At 40.6% G+C, this 23,447-nt stretch overlaps 1 protein-coding gene across 3 annotated transcripts in view; it reads left to right on the forward strand.

Annotated features, from left to right (window-relative positions):
• Positions 1-1,125: 1,125 nt before the first annotated feature.
• Positions 1,126-23,447, forward strand: part of ARHGAP19 (Rho GTPase activating protein 19) — a 70,450-nt gene continuing 48,128 nt past the window's right edge. The window contains exon 1 of one of the 3 annotated variants that reach the window (XM_027528563.1): positions 1,126-1,214. In XM_027528563.1, coding sequence (XP_027384364.1) covers positions 1,159-1,214 — 56 coding nt within the window. In that variant the 5' untranslated portion in view covers positions 1,126-1,158. Of the gene's footprint in view, positions 1,215-1,251; positions 1,515-23,447 lie in introns of those variants that run through there. The other 2 variants (XM_027528561.1, XM_027528564.1) reach the window with 2 other exon arrangements.

Consider the following 23,447-nt stretch of genomic DNA (forward strand, 5'->3'; position numbering starts at 1 on the left):
TTTGGTAGGGGAACTGATTTATTCAGAGGGGGCCATGGAAGGCATCTGAATCAGTGACTTTTATTTATTTGTTTATTTTGGCTGCACCACTCAGCTTGTGGGGATCTTAGTTCCCTAACCAGAGATCAAACCAGGCCCCCCACAGTGGATATGCAGAGTCCTAACCACTAGACTGCCAGGGAATTCCCTGAACCAGTGACTTCTAAACTGATATGTGAAAAATAATAAGGCAGGCCACCCAGGAAAAGCAACAGAGCAAAGGCTTCTGAGAAACTGAAATGTATGTGGATAGAACTTAGGGAAAGAAAAGGAGAGTGCTGGGTGATCCTCACGTGAAAGGTTGTCAGAGAGAACAACAGGAAAAATATCCATAGAAAAACCCAGCAGAGGAAACTAACACAGAGAAAGAAATTAATGCTTTAAGTTTACAGTGTTCTAGCATCTATTGCCTCAGTTAATCCTCACCAGAAGCCTGTGAGGTAGGGAGGGAAAGCATAATTATGATTCTTTCTCTCTTTGAGGATTAAAGCTCAGCCAGGGACAAAATTATGCAGGTTTTGGCTCCATGATTGAGATCAGAGAGGTAAACTGTGGCTTCCCTGGGAAGCCAGAAGGGAGCGGGTGGAATGAAGAAGTGACCCACTGGTATGCTGTCTGAAGAAAGCAGGCTGTGAAACAAATTTAGTAAGTACTTCTTGTCTGCTGCTCTGTACCTCTGTATCAGGACAGAAAACTAATCTTGCCATTTTAGAGAGTGACTCTTGAAGTCACTTTCAAGTCCGACAATTCTGTAATTCTGAGACTTACACATCAGGACAGAATTTGAGCGTAAGCTGTATATTTCTGACTTGAAGCTAAAAGTCGGTGGAATCCGGAGAGTTAATCAAAATAAGAAACTACAACTACCCGCAGGCCACGGGGCTGGGTTTCCCACCGCCCCCTGCTTGGCCCCTCACCCCTTTCTTTTCCGCCACGACAGGGGGCCACTAATGACGGTTAGTTATTTGAACAGACCAATAATGTCATGAAGTTATTCGGGTTGAGGAGGGGCGGGCAAGTTAGCCAATCGTATAAAAAAGGAAGGTAAGACTTTAGCCAATCGAAAGGCATGAGGGCGGGGCCAGAGTTGGGGGCGGTGAAAGAAGTTTGCTGACTAAGATGGCGACTGAGGCGCAGAGTGAAGGGGAGGTGCCAGCCCCGGAGCCTGGCCGGAGGTGAGCCCAGTTCTTGGTCCAGCTGCCTAGGAAACGAGGCCGTGGGCTGGTCGTACTGACGCCTTTCTCTTGGGTCACGGTGACCCAGGGGGCCAGGCTTTGTTCCTTTTTTCTGCGGCGTTTCTCATCTTTGCGCCTGCAGGGACTGAGGCTCGGTGGTCTGGCGCCGGCGCTGGGCACAGCCAGGACCCTGGTTGATCCTGCTGATGCTATTGGGAGGTCCACTAGCGGGGTTGGCTGCAAACCGACCTGTTTGTGGTGGCAACGCTGCGTGCCTTTGCGCTGAGACTCATCTCAATGGTGAGGAAACAAGCCCAGAGCTGTTAAGCGAATTCCCCAACGTCGCACAGCGCTGGGAGAGAACGCTGTCAGATTAGATCAGATCAGATCAGTCGCTCAGTCGTCTCCGACTCTTGGCGACCCCTGGTCTCCCGCATTGTAGACAGACGCTTTACCGTCTGAGCCACCAGGGAAGTAGGGGGAGAACGCTGTCAGTACTTTTTAATCTCTTCCGAGGCAGTTTATATGGTTAATTCGGAGCACAGATTTGAATGTCGTTTAGATATGGATTTGAGTCCTTGGATCAGTTAAACATTTGAAAATTTTTAATGTAATGAAAACATTTAGCATGAGATCTACCCTGTTGATAAAATTTTAAGAGCACAGTGAGTGTTGTCGACTGTAGGTAGTGTTGTGCAGTAAATCTCAAAAGCTTATTCATTTTGCTTAACTGAAACTTTAAGTAAATAGTAACTTCCCATTGCTCTTCTCCCAGCTGCTAGCAAGCCCCATTCCATTCTTTAATTCTGTGACTTTGACTATTTTAGACATCTCGTGTAAGCGTATATCTTATATAAGTGGAATCATTTGTCTTTCTGCAACTGGCTTATTTCAGTTAGCATAATGTCCTCAAGTTTCATCCATACTGTCACATACTGCAGAATTCTCTTTTGTAAAGGCGAGTAATATTCCGCTCTATGTATATACCATAGTTCACCTGTATCTATTCATATGTGCATGGACATTTAGGTTGTTGCCACATCTTGGCTATTGTTAATTATGCCTCAGTGAACATGAGACTGCTAATAATTCTTTGAGATCCTAATTTCATACTTTTGGATAAATACAAAGAAGGAGATTGCTGGGTCCTAGGGTAGCTCTATTTAAAATTTTTTTTGTGAACTTCTAGGCTACTTGCTGCTGTTGTTTAGTCTCTAAGTTGTGTCTGACTCTTTTGCAACCCTATGTACTATAGCCTGCCAGGCTCCTCTGTCCATGGGATTTCCCAGGCAGGGATACTGGAGTGGGTTGCCAGGAGATCTAGGGATCAAACTGGTGTCTTCTGCATTGGTAGGTGAGTTCTTTACCACTGAGCTATGCACTGCCCTATTTTGTTTTCCTCCCAGCAGTGTACAAAGGTTCCAGATTCTCCAGGTCCTCACCAACACTTTTTTTTTTTTTAATCATAGCCATCCTGACAGATGTGCGATGATACCGACTGTGGTGAGGAACAAGGCAAGGCTGCCCACTCTTGCCACTTCTGCTCAACATAGTATTGGAAGTCCTAGCCAGAGCAATTAGGCAAGAAAAAGAAACAAGGAGGGATTGAAATAAAAAAAGGAAGAAGTAAAGTTATCCCTCTTTGAAGACATGATTTTGTATGTAGGAAATCCTTAAGATGCTAACAAAAAAAAAACTATTCGAATTTATAAACAGGTTCAAGTTGCAGGATACAAAATTAACATACAGAAATCAGTTATGATTCTATACGCTAAGAATGAACTATCTGAAAAGGAAATTAGGAAAAGAATCATAATTATAGGAGCACTAAAAACAATAAAATACTTGGGCCAATTTTTAAACTTCTCTCAGCTTCAGTTTCTTCATTTGTAAACGGACATAATGATGTCTACTCCAGAGAATGTCAGGATTAAACCAGACAATCCTTTTAAAGCTATCAGTGCTGAACCTAGTAGTTAATAACCACTCCATACTTAATAGTTTTTTGTTCTTCTAGTAGAAGAACTAAAGAACAGATCAGAGGAATCAGTTTAGGAAATCATTGCTTTATTTCTACAGAGTGTTTTCTCCCAAGTTAGCACACTCCCAAGATAGCTTTTCCTAGAAAGAATTTCTAGGTGGTTTTACCCCAGCTTTAAGAACTTAGTTGTCTTAATTGAGAAAATGCATATTGGAATTCAGCGAAAGAAAAAAGAAAGTGAGGTCGTTCAGTCGTGTTCGACTCTGCAACCCCATGGGCTGTAGACTACCACACCCCTCCATCCATGGAATGTTGTGAGTACTGGAGTGGGTTGTCATTTCCTTCTCCAGAGGATCTTCCCAGCCAAGGCATCTAACCTGGGTATCCCACAGTGTAGGCAGACGCTTTACCGTCTGAGCCACCAGGGAAGTATTAATTCAGCCTGGAATTCAGTAGAGTGAGCCTATTTACAGTGTTGTTTGTTGAGTCTCTAAGTCAAGTCTGACTCCTTTTTTTAAAAAAATTATTTTTTTATTGAAGGATAATTGCTTTACAAAATTTTGTTGTTTTCTGTCAAACCTCAACGTGAATCAGCCATCAGTTCAGTTCAGTCGCTCAGTCGTGTCTGACTCTTTGCGACCCCATGAATCCCAGCATGCCAGGCCTCCCTGTCCATCACCAACTCCTGGAGTTCACTCAGACTCACGTCCATCGAGTCAGTGATGCCATCCAGCCATCTCATCCTCTGTTGTCCCCTTTTCCTCCTGCCCCCAATCCCTCCCAGCACTAGAGTTTTTTCCAATGGGTCAACTCTTCAAATGAGGTGGCCAAAGTATTGGAGTTTCAGCTTTAGCATCATTCCTTCCAAAGAAATCCCAGGGCTGATCTCTTTCAGAATGGACTGGTTGGATCTCCTTGCAGTCCAAGGGACTCTCAAGAGTCTTCTCCAACACCACAGTTCAAAAGCATCAATTCTTCGCCGCTCAGCCTTCTTCACAGTCCAACCCTCACATCCATACATGACCACAGGAAAAACCATAGCCTTGACTAGATGGACCTTTGTTGGCAAAGTAATGTCTCTGCTTTTCAATATGCTATCTAGGTTGGTCATAACTTTCCTGCCAAGGAGTAAGTGTCTTTTAATTTCATGCTGCAGTCACCATCTGCAGTGATTTTGGAGCCCCCAAAATAAAGTCTGACACTGTTTCCATTGTTTCCCCATCTATTTCCCATGAAGTGATGAGACCAGATGCCATGATCTTTGTTTTCTGAATGTTGAGCTTTAAGCCAACTTTTTCACTCTCCTCTTTCACCTTCATCAAGAGGCTTTTTAGTTCCTCTTCACTTTCTGCCATAAGGGTGGTGTCATCTGCATATCTGAGGTTATTGATATTTCTCCCGGCAATCTTGATTCCAGCTTGTGTTTCTTCCAGTCCAGCGTTTCTCATGATGTACTCTGCATATAAGTTAAATAAGCAGGGTGACAGTATACAGCCTTGACGTACTCCTTTTCCTATTTGGAACCAGTCTGTTGTTTCATGTCCAATTCTAACTGTTGCTTCCTGACCTGCATACAGATTTCTCAAGAGGCAGGTCAGGTGGTCTGGTATTCCCATCTCTTTCAGAATTTTCCACAGTTTATTGTGATCCACACAGTCAAAGGCTTTGGCATAGTCAATAAAGCAGAAATAGATGTTTTTCTGGAACTCTCTTGCTTTTTCCATGGTCCAGCGGATGTTGGCAATTTGATCTCTGGTTCCTCTGCTTTTTCTGAAACCAGCTTGTACATCTGGAAGTTCATGGTTCATGTATTGCTGAAGCCTGGCTTGGAGAATTTTGAGCATTACTTTACTAGCATGTGAAATAAGTGCAATTGTGCAGTAGTATAGGTATACATATATCCCCTCCCTTCTGAACCTCCTTTCCATCTCCCTCCCCATCCCACCCCTCTAGGTTGATATAGAGCCCTTGTTTGAGTTTCCTGAGCCATACACAGCAAATTCTTGTTGGCTATCTATTTTACATATGGGAGTCTGACCTTTTTGCAACCCTCTGGGCTTTAGCCTGCCAAGCCTGTGTTGTATACATTGCCCCAGTGTAAATGAGTAAAACTTTTGGTTGGTATCTGTTGGTGCTGTTTGTATTGAATAGGAGAATGCACATCTCTGAAAGCTGGGTTTGTGGCTAGGACTTGGACTCCTTACTTAGCAGAGATGGGAGTGGTAGTATGTTATTTCATATTTTATAGGGAAGAATTTTCCCCTCTTGAAGCTGCCTGTAAATGGTTGGATCATTTCCCTCCCCAGAAACCGTAGAGGGAATTGATGAGTTTGATTAGATCATCCTTTAGCCTGCTCTAAAATCTTGAATTGTGATGAAAATCTGAAGAAAATCTGAAGACAAAATACCGTTCGACAGCAGGAATAGTTTGAATTTCTTTAAAGGATATTGCTATTTGAATTTAAATTTGGGGCAATAGTATTAGTTACATAATCAGTTGATATTCACAGACTGTTATCTGAACCTGAAGTAGTTCATAGAGAAGTTGAGTTTTCTAAGGGCTTTTTGAGGGCAGGTCATGTATATTTTTATTATGTATTCCCAACAATTAGGTTTGTGTAGGTGGTCTACAGTTTACTGGCCAATACTTTGGCCACTTGATGCAAACAGCTGACTCACTGGAAAAGACCCTGATGGTTTTGAAAGATTGAGGACAAAAGGAAAGGAGGGGAGCAGAGAATGAGATGGTTGGATAGCATCACCAACTCAGTGGACATGAACTTGAGCAAACTACAGGAGATAGTGAGGGACAGGGAGGCCTGGTGTCCTGCAGTCCATGGGTTCGCAAAGAGTCGGACACGACTTACTGACTGAACAACAATAACAAGGTGGTCAGTAATGAATGAATAATAGTTTTTGGTATTTTTAAGACAAAAATATTACCTTGTGATAAATGCCATGCAAATTACTTTATGCTCTGCAGATATTAACCTTTCTAATCTTCTGTTGGTGATATGGTCGCTTGTAGTCCATAAAGAAGAGGAAAGAATTGTCTATTTGCACAAAGCAATATATATTTGCATGTTGAATGGAGAATATATGATCATCTGTTTAGAACTGTTTTGCTTTCTAGTTCTATTTCTTCATTATTATTTTAAGCCTGCATCTAATAAGGGAAATCCACAAATTGAAGCTATCTACTCTACCAGTAGTAGTATAAAAATAATAGAAAAAAAAGTAGAGACTCTCAAGGGCCAAAGAGAGAAAAAACAAAAGCAGGAAAAGAATTATAGCCACCTACCCACATAATTGGCAGTAGGGAAATATGGCTCAGTATTTTTTGAGTTGAAAAGAGGCATAAAAAGAAAGTCCTAACTATTATTAGATGAAGAGGGGAAATTGATAACAGAGTCACAGGCTTTTTAACCTCAATATTCCCTGAAAAAAAGAAACCCACTGTGAACCAGAAAAGCAAACAAAAACATACAGGAGTGGAGAGAGGCAGAACAAGTCCTGGAAGTGATAGCATTTGTGAAAAGTTGGAGACAGTTAATATACCAGCAGTGTCTAAGTTTTGGAGCCCTGCCCATGGGACTTAGGAATAGCAGGAAGCTTTGGAACAGACTTTGGGATAGTTACATCCCAGTTTGGAAATGTTTTTGGAGGATAAGGAAGGTGTCTGAAGATGGGGAAAGTGCCCTGTATCCTGCTGAATCACTACAGTGTAGACTTAGTAAAGTCCCTTTTTAAAATTACATTGTTCTTTTCTCTTAGAAGACAGCAGTGTGGCCCTTCAAGAAAAGTGATAGACAGAACCTGTTGATCTTAGGAAGAATTTTCTGTTCTCACTTGTAAAAAAAGTAGAAAACATGGTTTAAATGTCTGAATCCAGTTTTTTTGGCTGCTGAGCTGTGAGGCGTTCGAGATCTTAGTTTCCCGAACAGGGATTAATGGGCCCATAGCAGCAAGAGCACCGAGTCCTAACCACTTGACCACCAGAGAACTCCCTGAATCTAATTTTTTATTTGTACTGTCAAATTCTGTGAACTGAAATGAGGAATAGATTCTTTAGGGGTCTTTCTTGAATCAGAATCTTTTTATTTTGCATTTTTATCAGTTTATCTGGCTTAGAGAGTTTATTTACGGGCAAGGGCACTCTTGATGGAAGGAGAGGGGAAAAAGAAAATAGAATTTTAAAGTTAATCTTTATAAACTGGTCAATGGGCTACCTTTCTTTGCCTCTAACCTTTAGCTGTAGAGTTTGTAAGGTTAAACAGTGTTGAAGAAGGAGGTTTCTGGGTGGTTGTGGAGAAGGTCCTCAGAGAGCAGCAGTCTTTTTGTTAATGCAAGTTCAAAAAACTGTTCTATTTGTTAAATGGACTTAAGGACTGATTCCATTCAGGTTCATAAGCCAATTGATAAAGCAATTTAGGTAATTTGCATAAAGTATATAAATGAACTTATTTGCACTCATCTCACACGCTAGTAGGAGAAGGCAATGGCACCCCACTCCAGTGCTCTTGCCTGGAAAATCCCATGGATGGAGGAGCCTGGTAGGCTGCAGTCCATGGGGTCGCTAAGAGTCGGACACGACTGAGCAACTTCACTTTTACTTTTCACTTTCATGCACTGGAGAAGGAAATGGTAACCTACTCCAGTGTTCTTGCCTGGAGAATCCCAGGGACGGAGGAGCCTGGTGGGCTGCCGTCTATGGGGTCGCACGGAGTCGGACACGACTGAAGTGGCTTAGCAGCAGCAGCAGCATACGGTAGTAAAGTAATGCTCAAAATTCTCCAAGCCAGGCTTCAGCAATACATGAACCGTGAACTTCCAGATGTTTAAGCTGATTTTAGAAAAGGCGGAGGAACCAGAGACCAAATTGCCAACATCCGCTGGATCATGGAAAAAGCAAGAGAGTTCCAGAAAAACATCTATTTCTGCTTTATTGACTATGCCAAAGCCTTTGACTGTGTGGATCACAATAAACTGTGGAAAATTCTGAAAGAGATGGGAATACCAGACCACCTGACCTGCCTCTTGAGAAACCTATATGCAGATCAGGAAGCAACAGTTAGAACTGGACATGAAACAACAGACTGGTCCCAAATAGGAAAAGGAGTATGTCAAGGCTGTATATTGTCACCCTGCTTATTTAACTTATATGCAGAGTACATCATGAGAAACGCTGGACTGGAAGAAACACAAGCTAGAATCAAGATTGCCGGGAGAAATATCAATAACCTCAGATATGCAGATGACACCACCCTTATGGCAGAAAGTGAAGAAGAACTAAAAAGCCTCTTGATGAAGGTGAAAAAGGAGAGTGAAAAAGTTGGCTTAAAGCTCAACATTCAGAAAATGAAGATCATGACATCTGGTCCCATCACTTCATGGGAAATAGATGGGGAAACAATGGAAACAGTGTTTATTTTTTTGGGCTCCAGAATCACTGCAGATGGTGACTGCAGCCATGAAATTAAAAGACACTTACTCCTTGGCAGGAAAGTTATGACCAACCTAGATAGCATATTGAAAAGCAGAGACATTACTTTGCCAACAAAGGTCCGTCTAGTCAAGGCTATGGTTTTTCCTGTGGTCATGTATGGATGTGAGGGTTGGACTGTGAAGAAGGCTGAGCGGCGAAGAATTGATGCTTTTGAACTGTGGTGTTGGAGAAGACTCTTGAGAGTCCCTTGGACTGCAAGGAGATCCAACCAGTCCATTCTGAAAGAGATCAGCCCTGGGATTTCTTTGGAAGGAATGATGCTAAAGCTGAAACTCCAGTACTTTGGCCACCTCATGCAAAGAGTTGACTCATTGGAAAAGACTCTGATGCTGGGAAGGATTGGGGGCAGGAGGAGAAGGGGACGACAGAGGATGAGATGGCTGGATGGCATCACTGACTCAATGGACATGAGTCTGAGTGAACTCCAGGAGTTGGTGATGGACAGGGAGGCCTGGCGTGCTGCGATTCATGGGGTCGCAGAGTTGGACACAACTGAGCAACTAAACTGAGCTGAACTGAACAAACCAGAAGTAGATTCATAGACATAGAAAACAAGCTTATGTTTACCAAAGGAGAAAGAACACATACTATATCTAAAATAAACAACAAGGACCTATCTGTCAGTAGCACAGGGAACTATCTTCAATATCTTCTAATAATCTGTAGTGGAAAAGAATCTGAAAAAAGAATATGCATACACACATATATAACTGAATCACTTTGTCTGAAACATTGTAAATCAACTATGCTTCAGTAAAAAATGAAAAAAGAATATACCTGATCTGTTTGTCAGATTGTCCCATTTTATGTTTGAAAGAGACTTACTACAGTTGATTGATTAGATTATTACTTCCTTTTGTTTTTTAATCAGCACTTATCAGTACTTTCTTCCTGAAGATACCTTCTGGCTACCTTGAGTAAACCCTATTGATTACATTTTATTAACCATGTTTCTAGAAATGCCAGAGTCCATCTATTTTGTGCTGATGTTTTGCTAGTTTTACCTGATCAGGGTTCAACTAGGACACAGAAACTATATAGTAATTTGAACAAAGAAAGTTTAGTATAAAGAGTTATTGATTCTAACAGGGAATTGGAGTAACAGGGGATTGGCTAATAAATAAAGAGATCGCTAAAGAATTACAGATAGAAACCAGCATCAACTATGCCCTGCATATGTATATCAAGTCATCATGCTGTACACTTTATAAATACTATATCTTATCATTTTGTCTGCTAATTATACCTTGATAAAGCTGGATAAAAAGAATCCACTATAATTCTTAGGGCTGAGATAGAATGTGCTAAGAAGAGATAGATACCCTAGGGCAGATATCCCACGTTGGAGCCACAGAATGGCAGAGAAATAATGTGGTAGAACTTGTTGGAAATTCACCTTCAGGAACCTTCCTGAAACCCACCCCTTTAGGATACTTGGGAAAGCTGTGCATAGGGAGATGTCTCAGGGATGACGGGGTGTGCGGGTGGAAAGCGGCTGGCTTATGGGTGCTGCTGACTGCTATAACATGAAGCCTATCAATGGAGAAGCTGTGCAACCTGCAGGAGCTTCCCTAGAGGAGCAGCCTGAAAGCCTAAAGGGAAAGGCCCTGCCTCCTCCTCTATCTCTGCAGTGTTCTTTATCAGTAATGCTGAACATTGTACCAGCTAGAAAAGGAAGTATACTTAGAGGCTCTGGCTCCATTTTTGCAGAGTAGGCAGTGATGGATGAGAGGCAATAAGTTGGTGACTTGCACATGGAAAATCATCTTATCTCCAAGTTCCTGGTTTCCCTTGCTGCAACACTGCCTAGGTCTATTCTATAGAGAATTATGAGGTGGAAGCTTCCATAAGCCTCTTATCCTTATCCATCAGAGGGCAGATGGAATGAAAACCACAATCACAGAAAACTAATCAAACTGATCACATGGACCACAACCTTGTCTAACTCAGTGAGACTATGAGCCATGCCATGTAGGGCCATCCAAGATGGATGGGTCATGCTGGAGAGTTCTGATAAAATGTGGTCCACTAGAGAAGGGAATGGCAAACCACTTCAGTATTCTTGCCTTGAGAACCCCATGAACAGTATGAAAAGGCAGAAAGATAGGACACTGAAAGATGAATTCCCCAGGTCAGTAGGTGCCCAATATGCTACTGGAGAACAGTGGAAAAATAACTCCAGAAAGAATGAAGAGACGGAGCCAAAGCAAAAGCAACACCCAGTTGTGGATGTACTGGTGATGAAAGTAAAGTCCTATGCTGTAAAGAGCAATATTGCATAGGAACCTGGAATGTTAGGTCCATGAATCAAAGCAAATTGAAAGTTGTCAAACAGGACATGGCAAGAGTGAACGTCGACATTTTAGGAATCAGTGAACTAAAATGGACAGGAATGGGTGAATTTAACTCAGATGAACATTATATCTACTACTGTGGGCAGGAATCTCTTAGAAGAAATGGAGTAGCTATCATAGTCAACAAAAGAGTCCAAAATGCAGTACTTGGATGCAATCTCAAAAATGACAGAATGATCTCTGTTCGTTTCCAAGGCAAATCATTCAATATCACGGTAATCCAAGTCTATGCCCCAACCAGTAATGCTGAAGAAGCTGAAGTTGAATGGTTCTATGAAGACCTACAAGACCTTCTAGAACTAACAGCCAAAAAAGATGTCCTTTTTATTATAGGGGACTGGAATGCAAAAGGAGGAAGTCAAGAGATACCTGGAATAACAGGCAAATGTGGCCTTGGAGTACAGAATGAAGAAGGGCAAAGGCTAATAGAGTTTTGCCAAGAGAATGCACTGGTCATAGCAAACACCCTCTTCCAACAACACAAGCGAAGACTCTACATATGGACAGTGTTGACCAAGATGGTCAACACCAAAATCAGATTGATTATATTCTTTGCAGCCAAAGATGGAGAAGCCCTATGCAGTCAGCAAAAACAAGACCGGGAGCTGAGTGTGGCTCAGATCATGAACTCCTTATTGCCAAATTTAGACTTAAATGGAAGAAAATATGGAAAATCACTAGACCATTCAGGTATGATCTAAATCAAATCTCTTAGGATTATACAGTGGAAGTGACAAACAGATTCAAGGGATTAGATCTGAGAGACAGAGTGCCTGAAAACTATGAATGGAGGTTCATGACACTGTACAGGAGGCAATGATCAAGACCATCCTCAAGAAAAAGAAAGGCAAAATGGCTGTCTGAGGAGGACTTACAAATAGCTGAGAAAAGAAGAGAAGCGAAAAGCAAAGGAGAAAAGGAAAGATATACCCATTTGAATGCAGAGTTCCAAAGAATAGCAAGGAGAGATAAGAAAGCCTTCCTCAGTGATTAGTGCAAAAAAATAGAGGAAAACAATAGAATGGGAAAGACTAGAGATCTCTTCAAGAAAATTAGAGCTACCAAGGGAACGTTTCATGCAAAGATGGGCACAATAAAGGACAGAAAGGGTATGGACCTAACAAAAGCAGAAGATATTAAAAAGAGGGGGCAAGAATACACAGAAGAACTATACAAAAAAGATCTTCATGACCCAGATAATCATGATGGTGTGATCACTCACCTAGAGCCAGACATCCTGGAATGTGAAGTCAAGTGGGCCTTAGGAAGCATCACTACGAACAGAGCTAGTGGAGGTGATGGAATTCCATTTGAGCTATTTCAAATTCTAAAAGATGATGCTGTGAAAGTGCTGCACTCAGTATGTCAGCAAATTTGGAAAACTCAGCAGTGGCCACAGGACTGGAGAAGGTCGGTTTTCATTCCAATCCGAAAGAAAGGCAATGCCAAAGAATGCTCAAACTACTGCACAGTTGCACTCATCTCACGTGCTAGTAAACTAATGCTCAAAATTCTCTAAGCCAGGCTTCAACAGTACGTGAACCATGAACTGTGAACTTCCAGATACTCAAGCTGGATTTAGAAAAGGCAGAGAAACTAGAGATCAAATTGCCAATATCCGTTGGATCATTGCAAAAGCAAGAGAGTTCCAGAAAAACTTCTGCTTTATTGACTGTGCCAAAGCCTTTGACTATGTGGATCACAACAAACTGTGGAAAACTCTGAAAGAGATGGGAATACCAGACCACCTTACCTGCCTCCTGAGAAATCTTGGCCTACCTATGCAGGCCAAGAAGAAACAGTTGGAACTGGACATGGATCAACAGACTTGTTCCAAATCCGGAAAGGAGTAAGTCAAGGTTGTATATTGTCACCCTGCTTATTTAACTTATATGCAGAGTACATCATGCAAAATGCTGGGCTGGATGAAGCACAGGCTGCAATGAAGATTGCCAGGAGAAATGTCAATAACCTCAGATATGCAGATGACACCACCCTTATGGCAGAAAGTGAAGAAGTACTAAAGAGCTGAAAGTGATAGTGAAATGAAAGTGAAAGCTGCTGCTGCTAAGTCACTTCAGTGGTGTCGGACTCTGTGCGACCCCATAGACGGCAGCCCACCAGGCTCCCCCGTCCCTGGGATTCTCCAGGCAAGAACACTGGAGTGGGTTGCCATTTCCTTCTCCAATGCATGAAAGTGCAAAGTGAAAGTGAAGTTGCTCAGTCGAGACTCTTCGAGACCCCATGGACTGCAGCCCACTAGGCTCCTCTGTCCGTGGGATTTTCCAGGCAAGAGTACTGGAGTGGGGTGCCATTGCCTTCTCCAATAAAATATAATATTATATAATATAATAATATTAATATAAATATATAAAATCTATATAAAAATCTATATAATATATATAACCAATTCCCAGATATATGAGAAAACAATGGAAAAAGTGAGAGACTATTTTTTGGGGCTCCAGAATCACTGTAGATGGTGACTGCAGCCATGAAATTAAAAGACACTCATTGGAAGAAAAGCCATGACCAACCTAGACAGCATATTAAAAAGCAGAGACATTACTTTGCCAACAAAGGTCCATCTAGTCAAAGCTATGGTTTTTCTAGTACTCATGTATGGATGTGAGAGTTCGACTATAAAGAAACTTGAGTGCTGAAGAATTGATGCTTTTGAACTGTGGTGTTGGAGAAGACTCTTGGGAGTCCCTTGGATCGAAAGGAGATCTAACCAGTCAATCCTAAAGGAAAGCGGTCCTGAATATTCATTGGAAGGACTGATGCTGAAGCTCTAATACTTTGGCAACCTGATGTGTAGAGCTGGCTCTCTGGAAAAGGCCCTGGTGCTGGGAAAGAAGGCAGGAGGAGAAGGGTGTGGCAGAGGATGAGATAGATAGCATCAGTGTTCCATGTACATGAGTTTGAGCAAACTCTGGGAGATAGTGAAGAACAGGGAAGCTTGATGTGCTGCAGTCCATGGGGTTGCAAAGAGTCGGACACGATACATTGACAGAACAGCAACAACAGCATGGATCTTTGCAGTTTCAAACTTGGGAAGATCCCAGCAGATATGTTGTTTACTGATAACTTTTCCCTCAGTTAAAACAGTATGTGTCTTTGAGCAAGCTACTTTAACATTTCTTGTCTTTTTGTTTGGGGTTACTGGTATATAGTTATATGAAGTTTTAAAAACTGATGTTTATAATGATCTGAAATATGTGTAATTAAAAGAATAATTTTATTTATTTAAGCCTATGCACAGTGAGCATGCATGCTTGCCAAGTCTCTTCAGTTGTGTCCAACTCTCTACGACCCTGTGGACTGTAGCCTGCTAGGCTTCTCTGTGGGATTCTCCAGACAAGAATACTGGAGTGGGTTGCCATTTCCTCCTACAGGGAATCTTCCCGATTCAGGGATCAAACCCACATCTCCTGCGGCGTCTGCATTGCAGGCAGATTCTTTACTGCTGAGCTTATGGTTGTGCTGAGTCTTTGTTGCTTCGTGGGCTTTCCTTTAGTCGTGGCGAGGGGGGAGTTACTCTCTAGGTGTGGTTCATGGGCATCTCATTGTGGTGGCTTCTCTTTTTGCAGAGCATGGGACTGTAGGGTTCACAGGCTTCAGCAGTTGCTGCACATGGACTCCAGAGAACAGGCTCAATAGTTGTGGCTTGTGAAAATCTAGGAAGCACTGGAAAAATGGTATGGAAGGGAGCAGAGCAAGAGAGTAGATGAAAATGAAAAAACGAAAATATGGGAACAAGAGGGTGACTTACTGTAGAGGCTGCCAGCCACAGCCACAGGGGCAGGCTTTGGAGGCAGCGCTGATGAGCCCTGTAGGACGGGGTCTTGGAGAATGGAAACTGTCTGAAGGAGGAGGATGGGAGTCAGAGTGCTCAAGGTGAGTACTGTCAAACTCTGTCAAACCCTTCTCATCTTTAAGACCTACTGCAAATCTCAACTCTCCTTGTATAAGAGTGAAAGAGTCTCTCCTGCCTCTGAATTCTTAGAGCTTGCATTGTCTGTACCGTGCATCCAGCAGTTAATGATCTTGTTATTGTCTTTTGTGTTGTTACAGTCTTTAGTGCCTACTGTAGGAAAACTGTTGTCCTTTTCTGTAATTTTAAAATATTATGCTCAAAGAATGCTCAGACTTCCGCACAATTGCACTCATCTCACGCGCTGGTAAAGTAATGCTCAAAATTCTCCAAGCCAGGCTTCAGCAATACGTGAACCATGAACTTCCAGATGTTCAAGCTGGTTTTAGAAAAGGCAGAAGAACCAGAGATCAAATTGCCAACATCTGCTGGATCATTGAAAAAGCAAGAGAGTTCCAGAAAAACATCTATTTCTGCTTTATTGACTATGCCAAAGCCTTTGACTATGTGGATCACAATAAACTGTGGAAAATTCTGAAAGAGATGGGAATACCAGACCACCTGATCTGCCTCTTGAGAAATCTGTATGCAAGTCAGGAAGCAACAGTTAGAACTGGACATTAAACAACAGACTGGTCCCAAATAGGAAAAGGAGTATGTCAAGGCTGTATATTGTCACCCTGCTTATTTAACTTATATGCAGAGTACATCATGAGAAACGCTGGGCTGGAAGAAGCACAAGCTGGAGTCAAGATTGCCGGGAGAAATATCAATAACCTCAGATATGCAGATGACACCACCCTTATGGCAGAAAGTGAAGAGGAACTAAAAAGCCTCTTGATGAAAGTGAAAGTGGAGAGTGAAAAAATTGGCTTAAAGCTCAACATTCAGAAGATGAAGATCATGGCATCTGGTCCCATCACTTCATGGGAAATAGATGGGGAAACCGTGGAAACAGTGTCAGACTTTATTTTTTGGGGCTGCAGAATCACTGCAGATGGTGACTGCAGCCATGAAATTAAAAGATGCTTACTCCTTGGAAGGAAAGTTATGACCAACCTAGATAGCGTATTCAAAAGCAGAGACATTACTTTGCCAACAAAGGTCCATCTAGTCAAGGCTATGGTTTTTCCAGTAGTCATGTATGGATGTGAGAGTTGGACTGTGAAGAAAGCTGAGTGCCAAAGAATTGATGCTTTTGAACTGTGGTGCTGGAGGAGACTCTTGAGAGTCCCTTGGACTGCAAGGAGATCCAAGCAGTCCATTCTGAAAGAGATGAGCCCTGGGATTTCTTTGGAAGGAATGATGCTGAAGCTGAAACTCCAGTACTTTGGCCACCTTATGTGAAGAGTTGACTCACTGGAAAAAACTCTGGTGCTGGGAAGGATTGGGGGCAGGAGGAGGAGGGGACGACAGAGGATGAGATAGCTGGATGGCATCACTGACTCGATGGATGTGAGTCTGAGTGAACTCCGGGAGTTGGTGATGGACAGGGAGGCCTGGCGTGCTGTGATTTCATGGGGTCGCAAAGAGTTGGACAAGACTGAGTGACTGAACTGAACTGAACTGTAGGAAAACTGTTGTTCTTTTCTGTAATTTTAAAATATAGTGATAGATAAAAAAGGAACAGTTTTGTCAGAAGTTCACAAGTTTTGTGATCTACTTTATAAATAATTTTAAAAGTATAGAGTTAATGACAGTACATTTTATAATGGGAAATGTGTTAGTATCAAACTATAAAACTGTATAAAGCCATAGCTTCTAAGATAATCAGATGAAAAAATAAATAACAATATCAGTTATGAAATTAAATACAGGTGATTTGTTAAGCTGAACTATGAGATTGAACAATTGCTGTATGTATGTGTCTTAATTATATCAATACATTTGGGAAGTGGCGAACTTCATTAATTTAGGAACTATAAAGAATGACATTGGGATTACATAATGTAGAAGTTCTTCACTTGTTTTATTTTTATGGTGAACACAATTACAAGGATAAAACCAAGAATGTTTTTTGAAAATGAAATTAAAAAATGAAATTAATGAAAATTAATGAAATTAAATGAAGCTGTAATGAAATTAAAAATGAAATTAAAAAAAACTCACCAAATAACTCACCAAATAACAGGAAACTAACAATTAGGAGAAGATGAGAAACCAAGAAAGTGTACAGCAATAGTATTTAGTAACATTCTTGACATTATCTTCAAACACTTCCTGCTCTCTAAGAAAGTCAAACTTTAATCAGAGAAAGCTACATGCACTGTAGTAAGCCCTTTGAAATCTGACTAGGTTTGGTTTTTTTTTTAAATCTGACTAGCTTTTTTATCGGAGAAGGCAATGGCACCCCACTCCAGTACTCTTGCCCATGGGGTCTCGAAGAGTCGGAAACGACTGAGCGACTTCACTTTCACTTTTCACTTTCATGCATTGGAGAAGGAAATGGCAACCCACTCCAGTGTTCTTGCCTGGAGAATCCCAGGGACGGGAGAGCCTGGTGGGCTGCCATCTATGGGGTCGCACAGAGTCGGACACGACTGAAGCAACTTAGCAGCAGCAGCAGCAGCTTTTGTATGGTTAAGTCTATTTATCATTTTAAAGTTTTCTGATTTTTGGAATCCCTACAATCTGTCATTGGTTGCAATAATAGTTTTTTTTTCACTCAGATAACAAGGTCTACTTTATTTTTTTCCTTCTGATCAGGTCATTTTGTAGTAGCTGTCCTTATGACCAAGCTCTCCTTAATTAGATCTGCTATTCAATCTGCTGCTTTTGTTAGGATGACCCTAAGCAAGAGATCAGTCATTTTTCAATCTGGATTTTTCATCAAATATGGCTTTTAAATATTAAAAATAAGTACACCAGTATGAAGCATACACTTACATCATTGTGTTAAATTTTCATTAAAATTTAAATTGAGAGTATGGGTATTAAGGTGTGTACGGAGGATAAAACCTACATTTTTCAAAGCATAACTATTTTAACTGACACAATAGTTTCTTTTTAGGAGTTAAGAAATAAAAAGTGGTCCAGCAGGTAGATCTCTGCTTTCACTGCCAAGGTCCCAGGTTCAATCCCTGGTTGGGGAACTAAGATCTCATAAGCCCCGAGATATGGTCAAAAAAAATAAAATAATTTTTTTAAAGTGTTGAAAAGAAATTGGGATATTTAAATTAAAAAAATTTCATGCACCATAAAATTTCATATATTAGAATCCATCTTTTCAATATCACGTATCTCAACAGTTGGTGTCATTCAGAAAGTGTTGAGTGAGAAAGTGTATGATGTTTCCCCAAAGTGGTGGTTGCTTAAGATTTACCATAGTGGAAAAAGCGTCATAATTACTTCCAATTTCAAAGGAGTTTTGGCAAATACCCAAAGATCTCTTTAAAATAATAACACTTAAAAGATTAGCATGTATGTGCAAATGCAGTAAAAGAAAAATTATTTGCAACCTAATTTTCAAAGACCTTTCACAGGAGCTTCTGGGTGCCTATGTGCTAATTGCACTTATAGCTGAGCATTTGTATTTTTGAAAATAGAGATAGTGGAAAACAAAATAGCATCTTATAGTATTCGGTGAAATTTAAACTTTTGGGCACCACAGACTTAGTTTAGTTTGTTTTAGTTTGTTCCTGTACCTTACAGCTTCTTAAAATTACAAAGTACTAGGTAGATCACAATTAGTTTGAATTTAAATGACATGTGAGTAACTTGATTTCTTGTTTGGCTAATATGTGCCTCAGAAAAGCAACTCACTTTCTTATGCTAGCTGATGAAGAGACTTAACTATTAGGTTCGTTGAGTACTGACTAAGATATTAAAACTCTTAAGAATTTTCAATATGTGAAGCTGTATAGATACGAACAGTCATGTGCCAGAGCAAAAGCATTAGCAGTCTCTTGGATAGTATCATTCCGGACTTTGGAACAAGTGGATTTAGAAGTAGTCTTTTGAAATGTAATCTGATCATAGGTAGAAATCTATTGGTTTTAATTGCCTGAGACTCATGGCATTTAAAGTCTATAGGAAAAGAGTCTCCTGAAGCTTTGACTGTACTTTTTTGAGGGGGTAAACAGCTTTTATGTAATAAGAGAGACAATCTTCTGTCAGTGAAGCATCCTATAGAACTTTCTCCAAATAAATAGGGAATTTTCATGTTACTTTTCCAATACAAGTAAACTTTCTTCCAATTGTTCACCAGCCTTGGTGAGAAAAAGTAAGCGAAGTGGCAGAAACAGAATTAATACCAATTCTTGTGACACCCAAAGGGATAAAAATTGACAAATTAAATATATGTTAATTAACTTGCATTATTGGTACTCAGAGGAAGACAAATTAGTCCTTTAGACTGAGAACTTTCCATTGTCATTTCATAGGGTTAAAATCTTGACCACATTTGCAGAATGCTTAGGTTAAGAGGGTAAACGATGAGGAATTCCTTCATCTGCCACTTTAATTCCGATAAAGTTGCTCTAGTAGTCTGAAATTAGTTCAAGTTGGGATCAAATAAAGGGGCCAAATAAATTTTTGTAGACTGCTGCTGCTAAGTCGCTTCAGTCATGTCCAACTCTGTGCGACCCATAGACGGCAGCCCACCAGGCTCCCCCATCCCTGGGATTCTCCAGGCAAGAACACTGGAGTGGGTTGCCATTTCCTTCTCCAATGCAAGAAAGTGAAAAGTGAAAGTGAAGTCACTCAGTCGTGTCTGACTCTTAGCGACCCCATGGACTGCAGCCTACCAGGCTCCTCCGTCCATGGGATTTTCCAGGCAAGAGTACTGGAGTGGGGTGCCATTGCCTGAAGTCTAAATTAGTGTTAAGAGGTCCATATTACTAAACCTTGGGCAGCTAGGGCAGATCTTGGGATGTAAGTGTTTCAAAATTTTTGTTTAAGGAATTGGATATTATTTCCTGAAAAACTGTGGTACTACTTATCAGCCTTAACCTGTGTTATAAAAAACCTGCCAGCTTGAACACCTGGAGCCCACTTTATCCTTTTTGTTTATGTACAACTTTCATACCAGTTTAACTTTGGCTGGTATAGGTAGAAAAAGGGAGAAATAATAGCCTCTTGTTTAATACTTGTATGTATTCATATCTAACAGCTCTTCAATAAAGTGACACATTTAAAGCCATGTTTCACAGCTAAGGTTGAAAACATAGTAAGAGAGTGCATACTTCTCTCAGGGTGGTAAGTCAGGTTTAGACAACTTTAAATATAGCTCCTATTTTGAAAGATGTTGCCAAGATTGTGGTTCTTGGAGAACAAATCAAGTTAAGCAGTTCACTAGGGAGGAAACATTTAGTTTTGTGGGCATGCATTTTTGGGAGTAGTCAGCCAAAAGATACATCTGTAGGATACAGGGTTGTTGTTTTTTTTTTCCCACTGCCTTGAATTTTACAGATTCATGGGTTCAAAATGCTTTAAAAGCACTTGCATTTCATTTTTATGTAATTGATTTTTCAGCTGTGGATTTTGTTTCCAGTCCTTCACTAAGCATATCACCTTACATGTAGAGTTCCATCTAGTGGTAAAAGTAATCACTGCAGACTATTGGTATTAAAAAATACCCTTTTTAAGGGATAAGTCTTGCCTCTGTTACTCTTTGGGATGGTTGCTTAGTATATGCTTTTTTTTTCTTCTATTCTTATAGTCCTTTATTTTAATTTTTAACAAATTTATTTATTTTAATTGGAGGCTGATTCTTTACAATATTGTGGTGGTTTTTGCCATACATCGACATGGATCAGCCACAGGTGTACATGTGTACCCCCATGCTAAACCCCCCTCCCACCTTCCTCCCCACCCCATCCCTCTGGGTTGTCCCAGAGCACCGGCTTTGAATGCCCTGGTATATGCTCTTAAATACTGAAGTCTTTGCTATCTCTGTTTGCCTTTATACCTAACTACTAATTCTCCTGGTACTAGCCATCTATGCAAAAACTTTTATGATGAGGAAATTAATCTTTAGTATATACTGTATTTTGATTTTCTGTGATATTTACATCAAATTGTACCAAGATTTAGGTCAAATCTATACTTGGTTTTTTAAAAAAAATTGTCATGAAAGATACTGATTATACATACAAGTAATAATCAATACTCTTTCTAATACCCAGCTTCAACAAATCTCAGCATTTTCCATATTTACTTCAAATGAATCACTCCGTTTCCCCACAGCCTAATGCTAATGCTAATGCTAAGTCGCTTCAGTCATGTCGGACTCTGTGCGACCCCATAGACAGCAGCCCACCAGGCTCCGCCATCCCTGGGATTCTCCAGACAAGAATACTGGAGTGGGTTGCCATTTCCTTCTCCAGTGCATGAAAGAGAAAAGTGAAAGTGAAGTCGCTCAGTCTGGTCCGACTCTTAGCGACCCCATGGACTGCAGCCTACCAGGCTCCTCTGTCCATGGATTTTCCAGGCAAGAGTACTGGAGTGGGGTGCCATTACCTTCTCTGCCACAGCCTAATACTTTTTCCCAAAACAGTGCTAGCACCCTAGAAACTCTCCTTATGCCCTCTTGTCTTCTCATAATCACTAACCCCCAAACGTAACCATTATCCTGAATGGTAAATACATCTTTGCTTTTCTCTACAATTTGCTACTTAAGCAAGTACAATTCTTCCTTGCTTTACAATAGAGTTGAAAATTCATTTAATACACCCAACCTATTGAACATGATAGCTTAGCCTAGCCTAACTTAAACATGCTCAGACCACTCACATTAGCCTGTAGTTGGTCAGAATCATTTAAAACAAAGCCTATTTTATAATAAAGTATTGAATATCTCATGTACTATATTGAATACTGTATTAAAAGTCAAAAACCAGAATGGTTGTAAATGTTTTGGTTTACCCTCATGACCTCGTGGCTACCTGGGAGCTGTGGCTCGTTGCTGCTGCCCAGCATCACCAAACAGTATTGTACTACATATTGCTAGCCCAGGAAAAGATCAAAATTCAAAAATTTGAAGTAGAGTTTCTAGTGAATGCATATTGTTTTCACACCATCATAGAGTTGAACAATTGTAAGTTGAACCATTGTAAATTGGAGACTTATCTCTAAACACTATATTTTTTGTCTGTTTTTAAAATTTGATATGAAAATAGCATTATATAGTAAGTAGTTTGTGTGTGTGTATGTGTGTATGAGAGAGAGAGAGAGAGAGAAGGACATCTTTTGCTCAGTTATCGGTGAGATTCATTCATGATTGTGTATGTAACTGGACTTTGTCCTTTTTTATTGCTATAAAATCTCCCATTATTAAAGAATCTGCCTGCCAGCGCAGGAGACACGGGTTTGATCCCTGATCCAGGAGGATTTCACATGCTGCTGAGTAACTAAGCTCATGGGCCCAACTATTGAGCCTGTGCTCTAGAGACCGGGAGCGGCAACTACTCAGCCCTCGCGATGCAACTACTGAAGCCGGTGAGCCTGTGCTCCGGAACAAGAGAGGAAATGGCAGTGAGAAGCCTGTGCACTGCAGTGAAGAGCAGCCCTTGCTCTCGACAACTAGAGAAAAGCCCAGTACACGGAGGACCCACCCAGGACAGCCAAAAATAAATCAATACATAAGTAGCATTAAAGAAAATTGCTATTATATATGCCACATTTTAAAAACCATTCTGCTGGACATTTTGCTTCCAGTTTTGGCTGCTTAGAAATTAATGTATCAGTGAACATTCTTGCTTGGGATTTTTGGTGCCCATGTTGCTGCATGCACATGCTAGACATGTTTTTAGAATTGTTGCTCATAGGGTATACTTGTTCATTCATATTGTAGATAAGATGAAGCAGTTATAGCCCCACTATCTGTATAAAATAGTTACTTTATAAAGTTAGAATTATTTTCTCTAATCCTTGGTATTGTCAATTTTAGCCATTCTGTTGGATGATAGTATGTCATTGATTTTTAATTTACAGTTCTTTGATGTCTAGAGGTATTGAGTAGTTTTTAAAATGAGAGTTTCTTGAAATCTCATGCTTGTTTTTCTGTTGGTTATTTATTTTTTCATATTGATTGTACGACATCTGTATATATTCAGGGTATGAGCCTTTTTTAACCATATATATTGTAGATATATTTCCCCACCATATATATTGTAGATATATTTTTTACTTTCTTAATGGTGTCTTTTGATAACATAGTTCTTATTTTAATGAACTCAAAAGTATTGAGCTTTTTCTTTGTGGTTGCTATTTTTAATGTGTAATTTAAAAATTATTTCCCCACTCTGAGTTCAATAATATATTCTTCTATATTAACCTTCTAGTAGGGTTACTGTTTTGTTTTTCACCGTTAGATCAATAATTCACCCAAAATTGACCTTGTGTATAGTGACATTGGAGAAGGCAATGGCACCCCACTCCAGTACTCTTGCCTGGAAAATCCCATGGATGGAGGAGCCTGGTGGGCTGCAGTCTATGGGGTCGCTAAGAGTCAGACACGACTGAGCGACTTCAGTTTCACTTTTCATTTTCATGCACTGGAGAAGGAAATGGCAAC

The sequence above is a fragment of the Bos indicus x Bos taurus genome, chromosome 26 (assembly GCF_003369695.1).
Source record: "Bos indicus x Bos taurus breed Angus x Brahman F1 hybrid chromosome 26, Bos_hybrid_MaternalHap_v2.0, whole genome shotgun sequence".
Taxonomy (NCBI): Eukaryota; Metazoa; Chordata; class Mammalia; order Artiodactyla; family Bovidae; genus Bos; species Bos indicus x Bos taurus.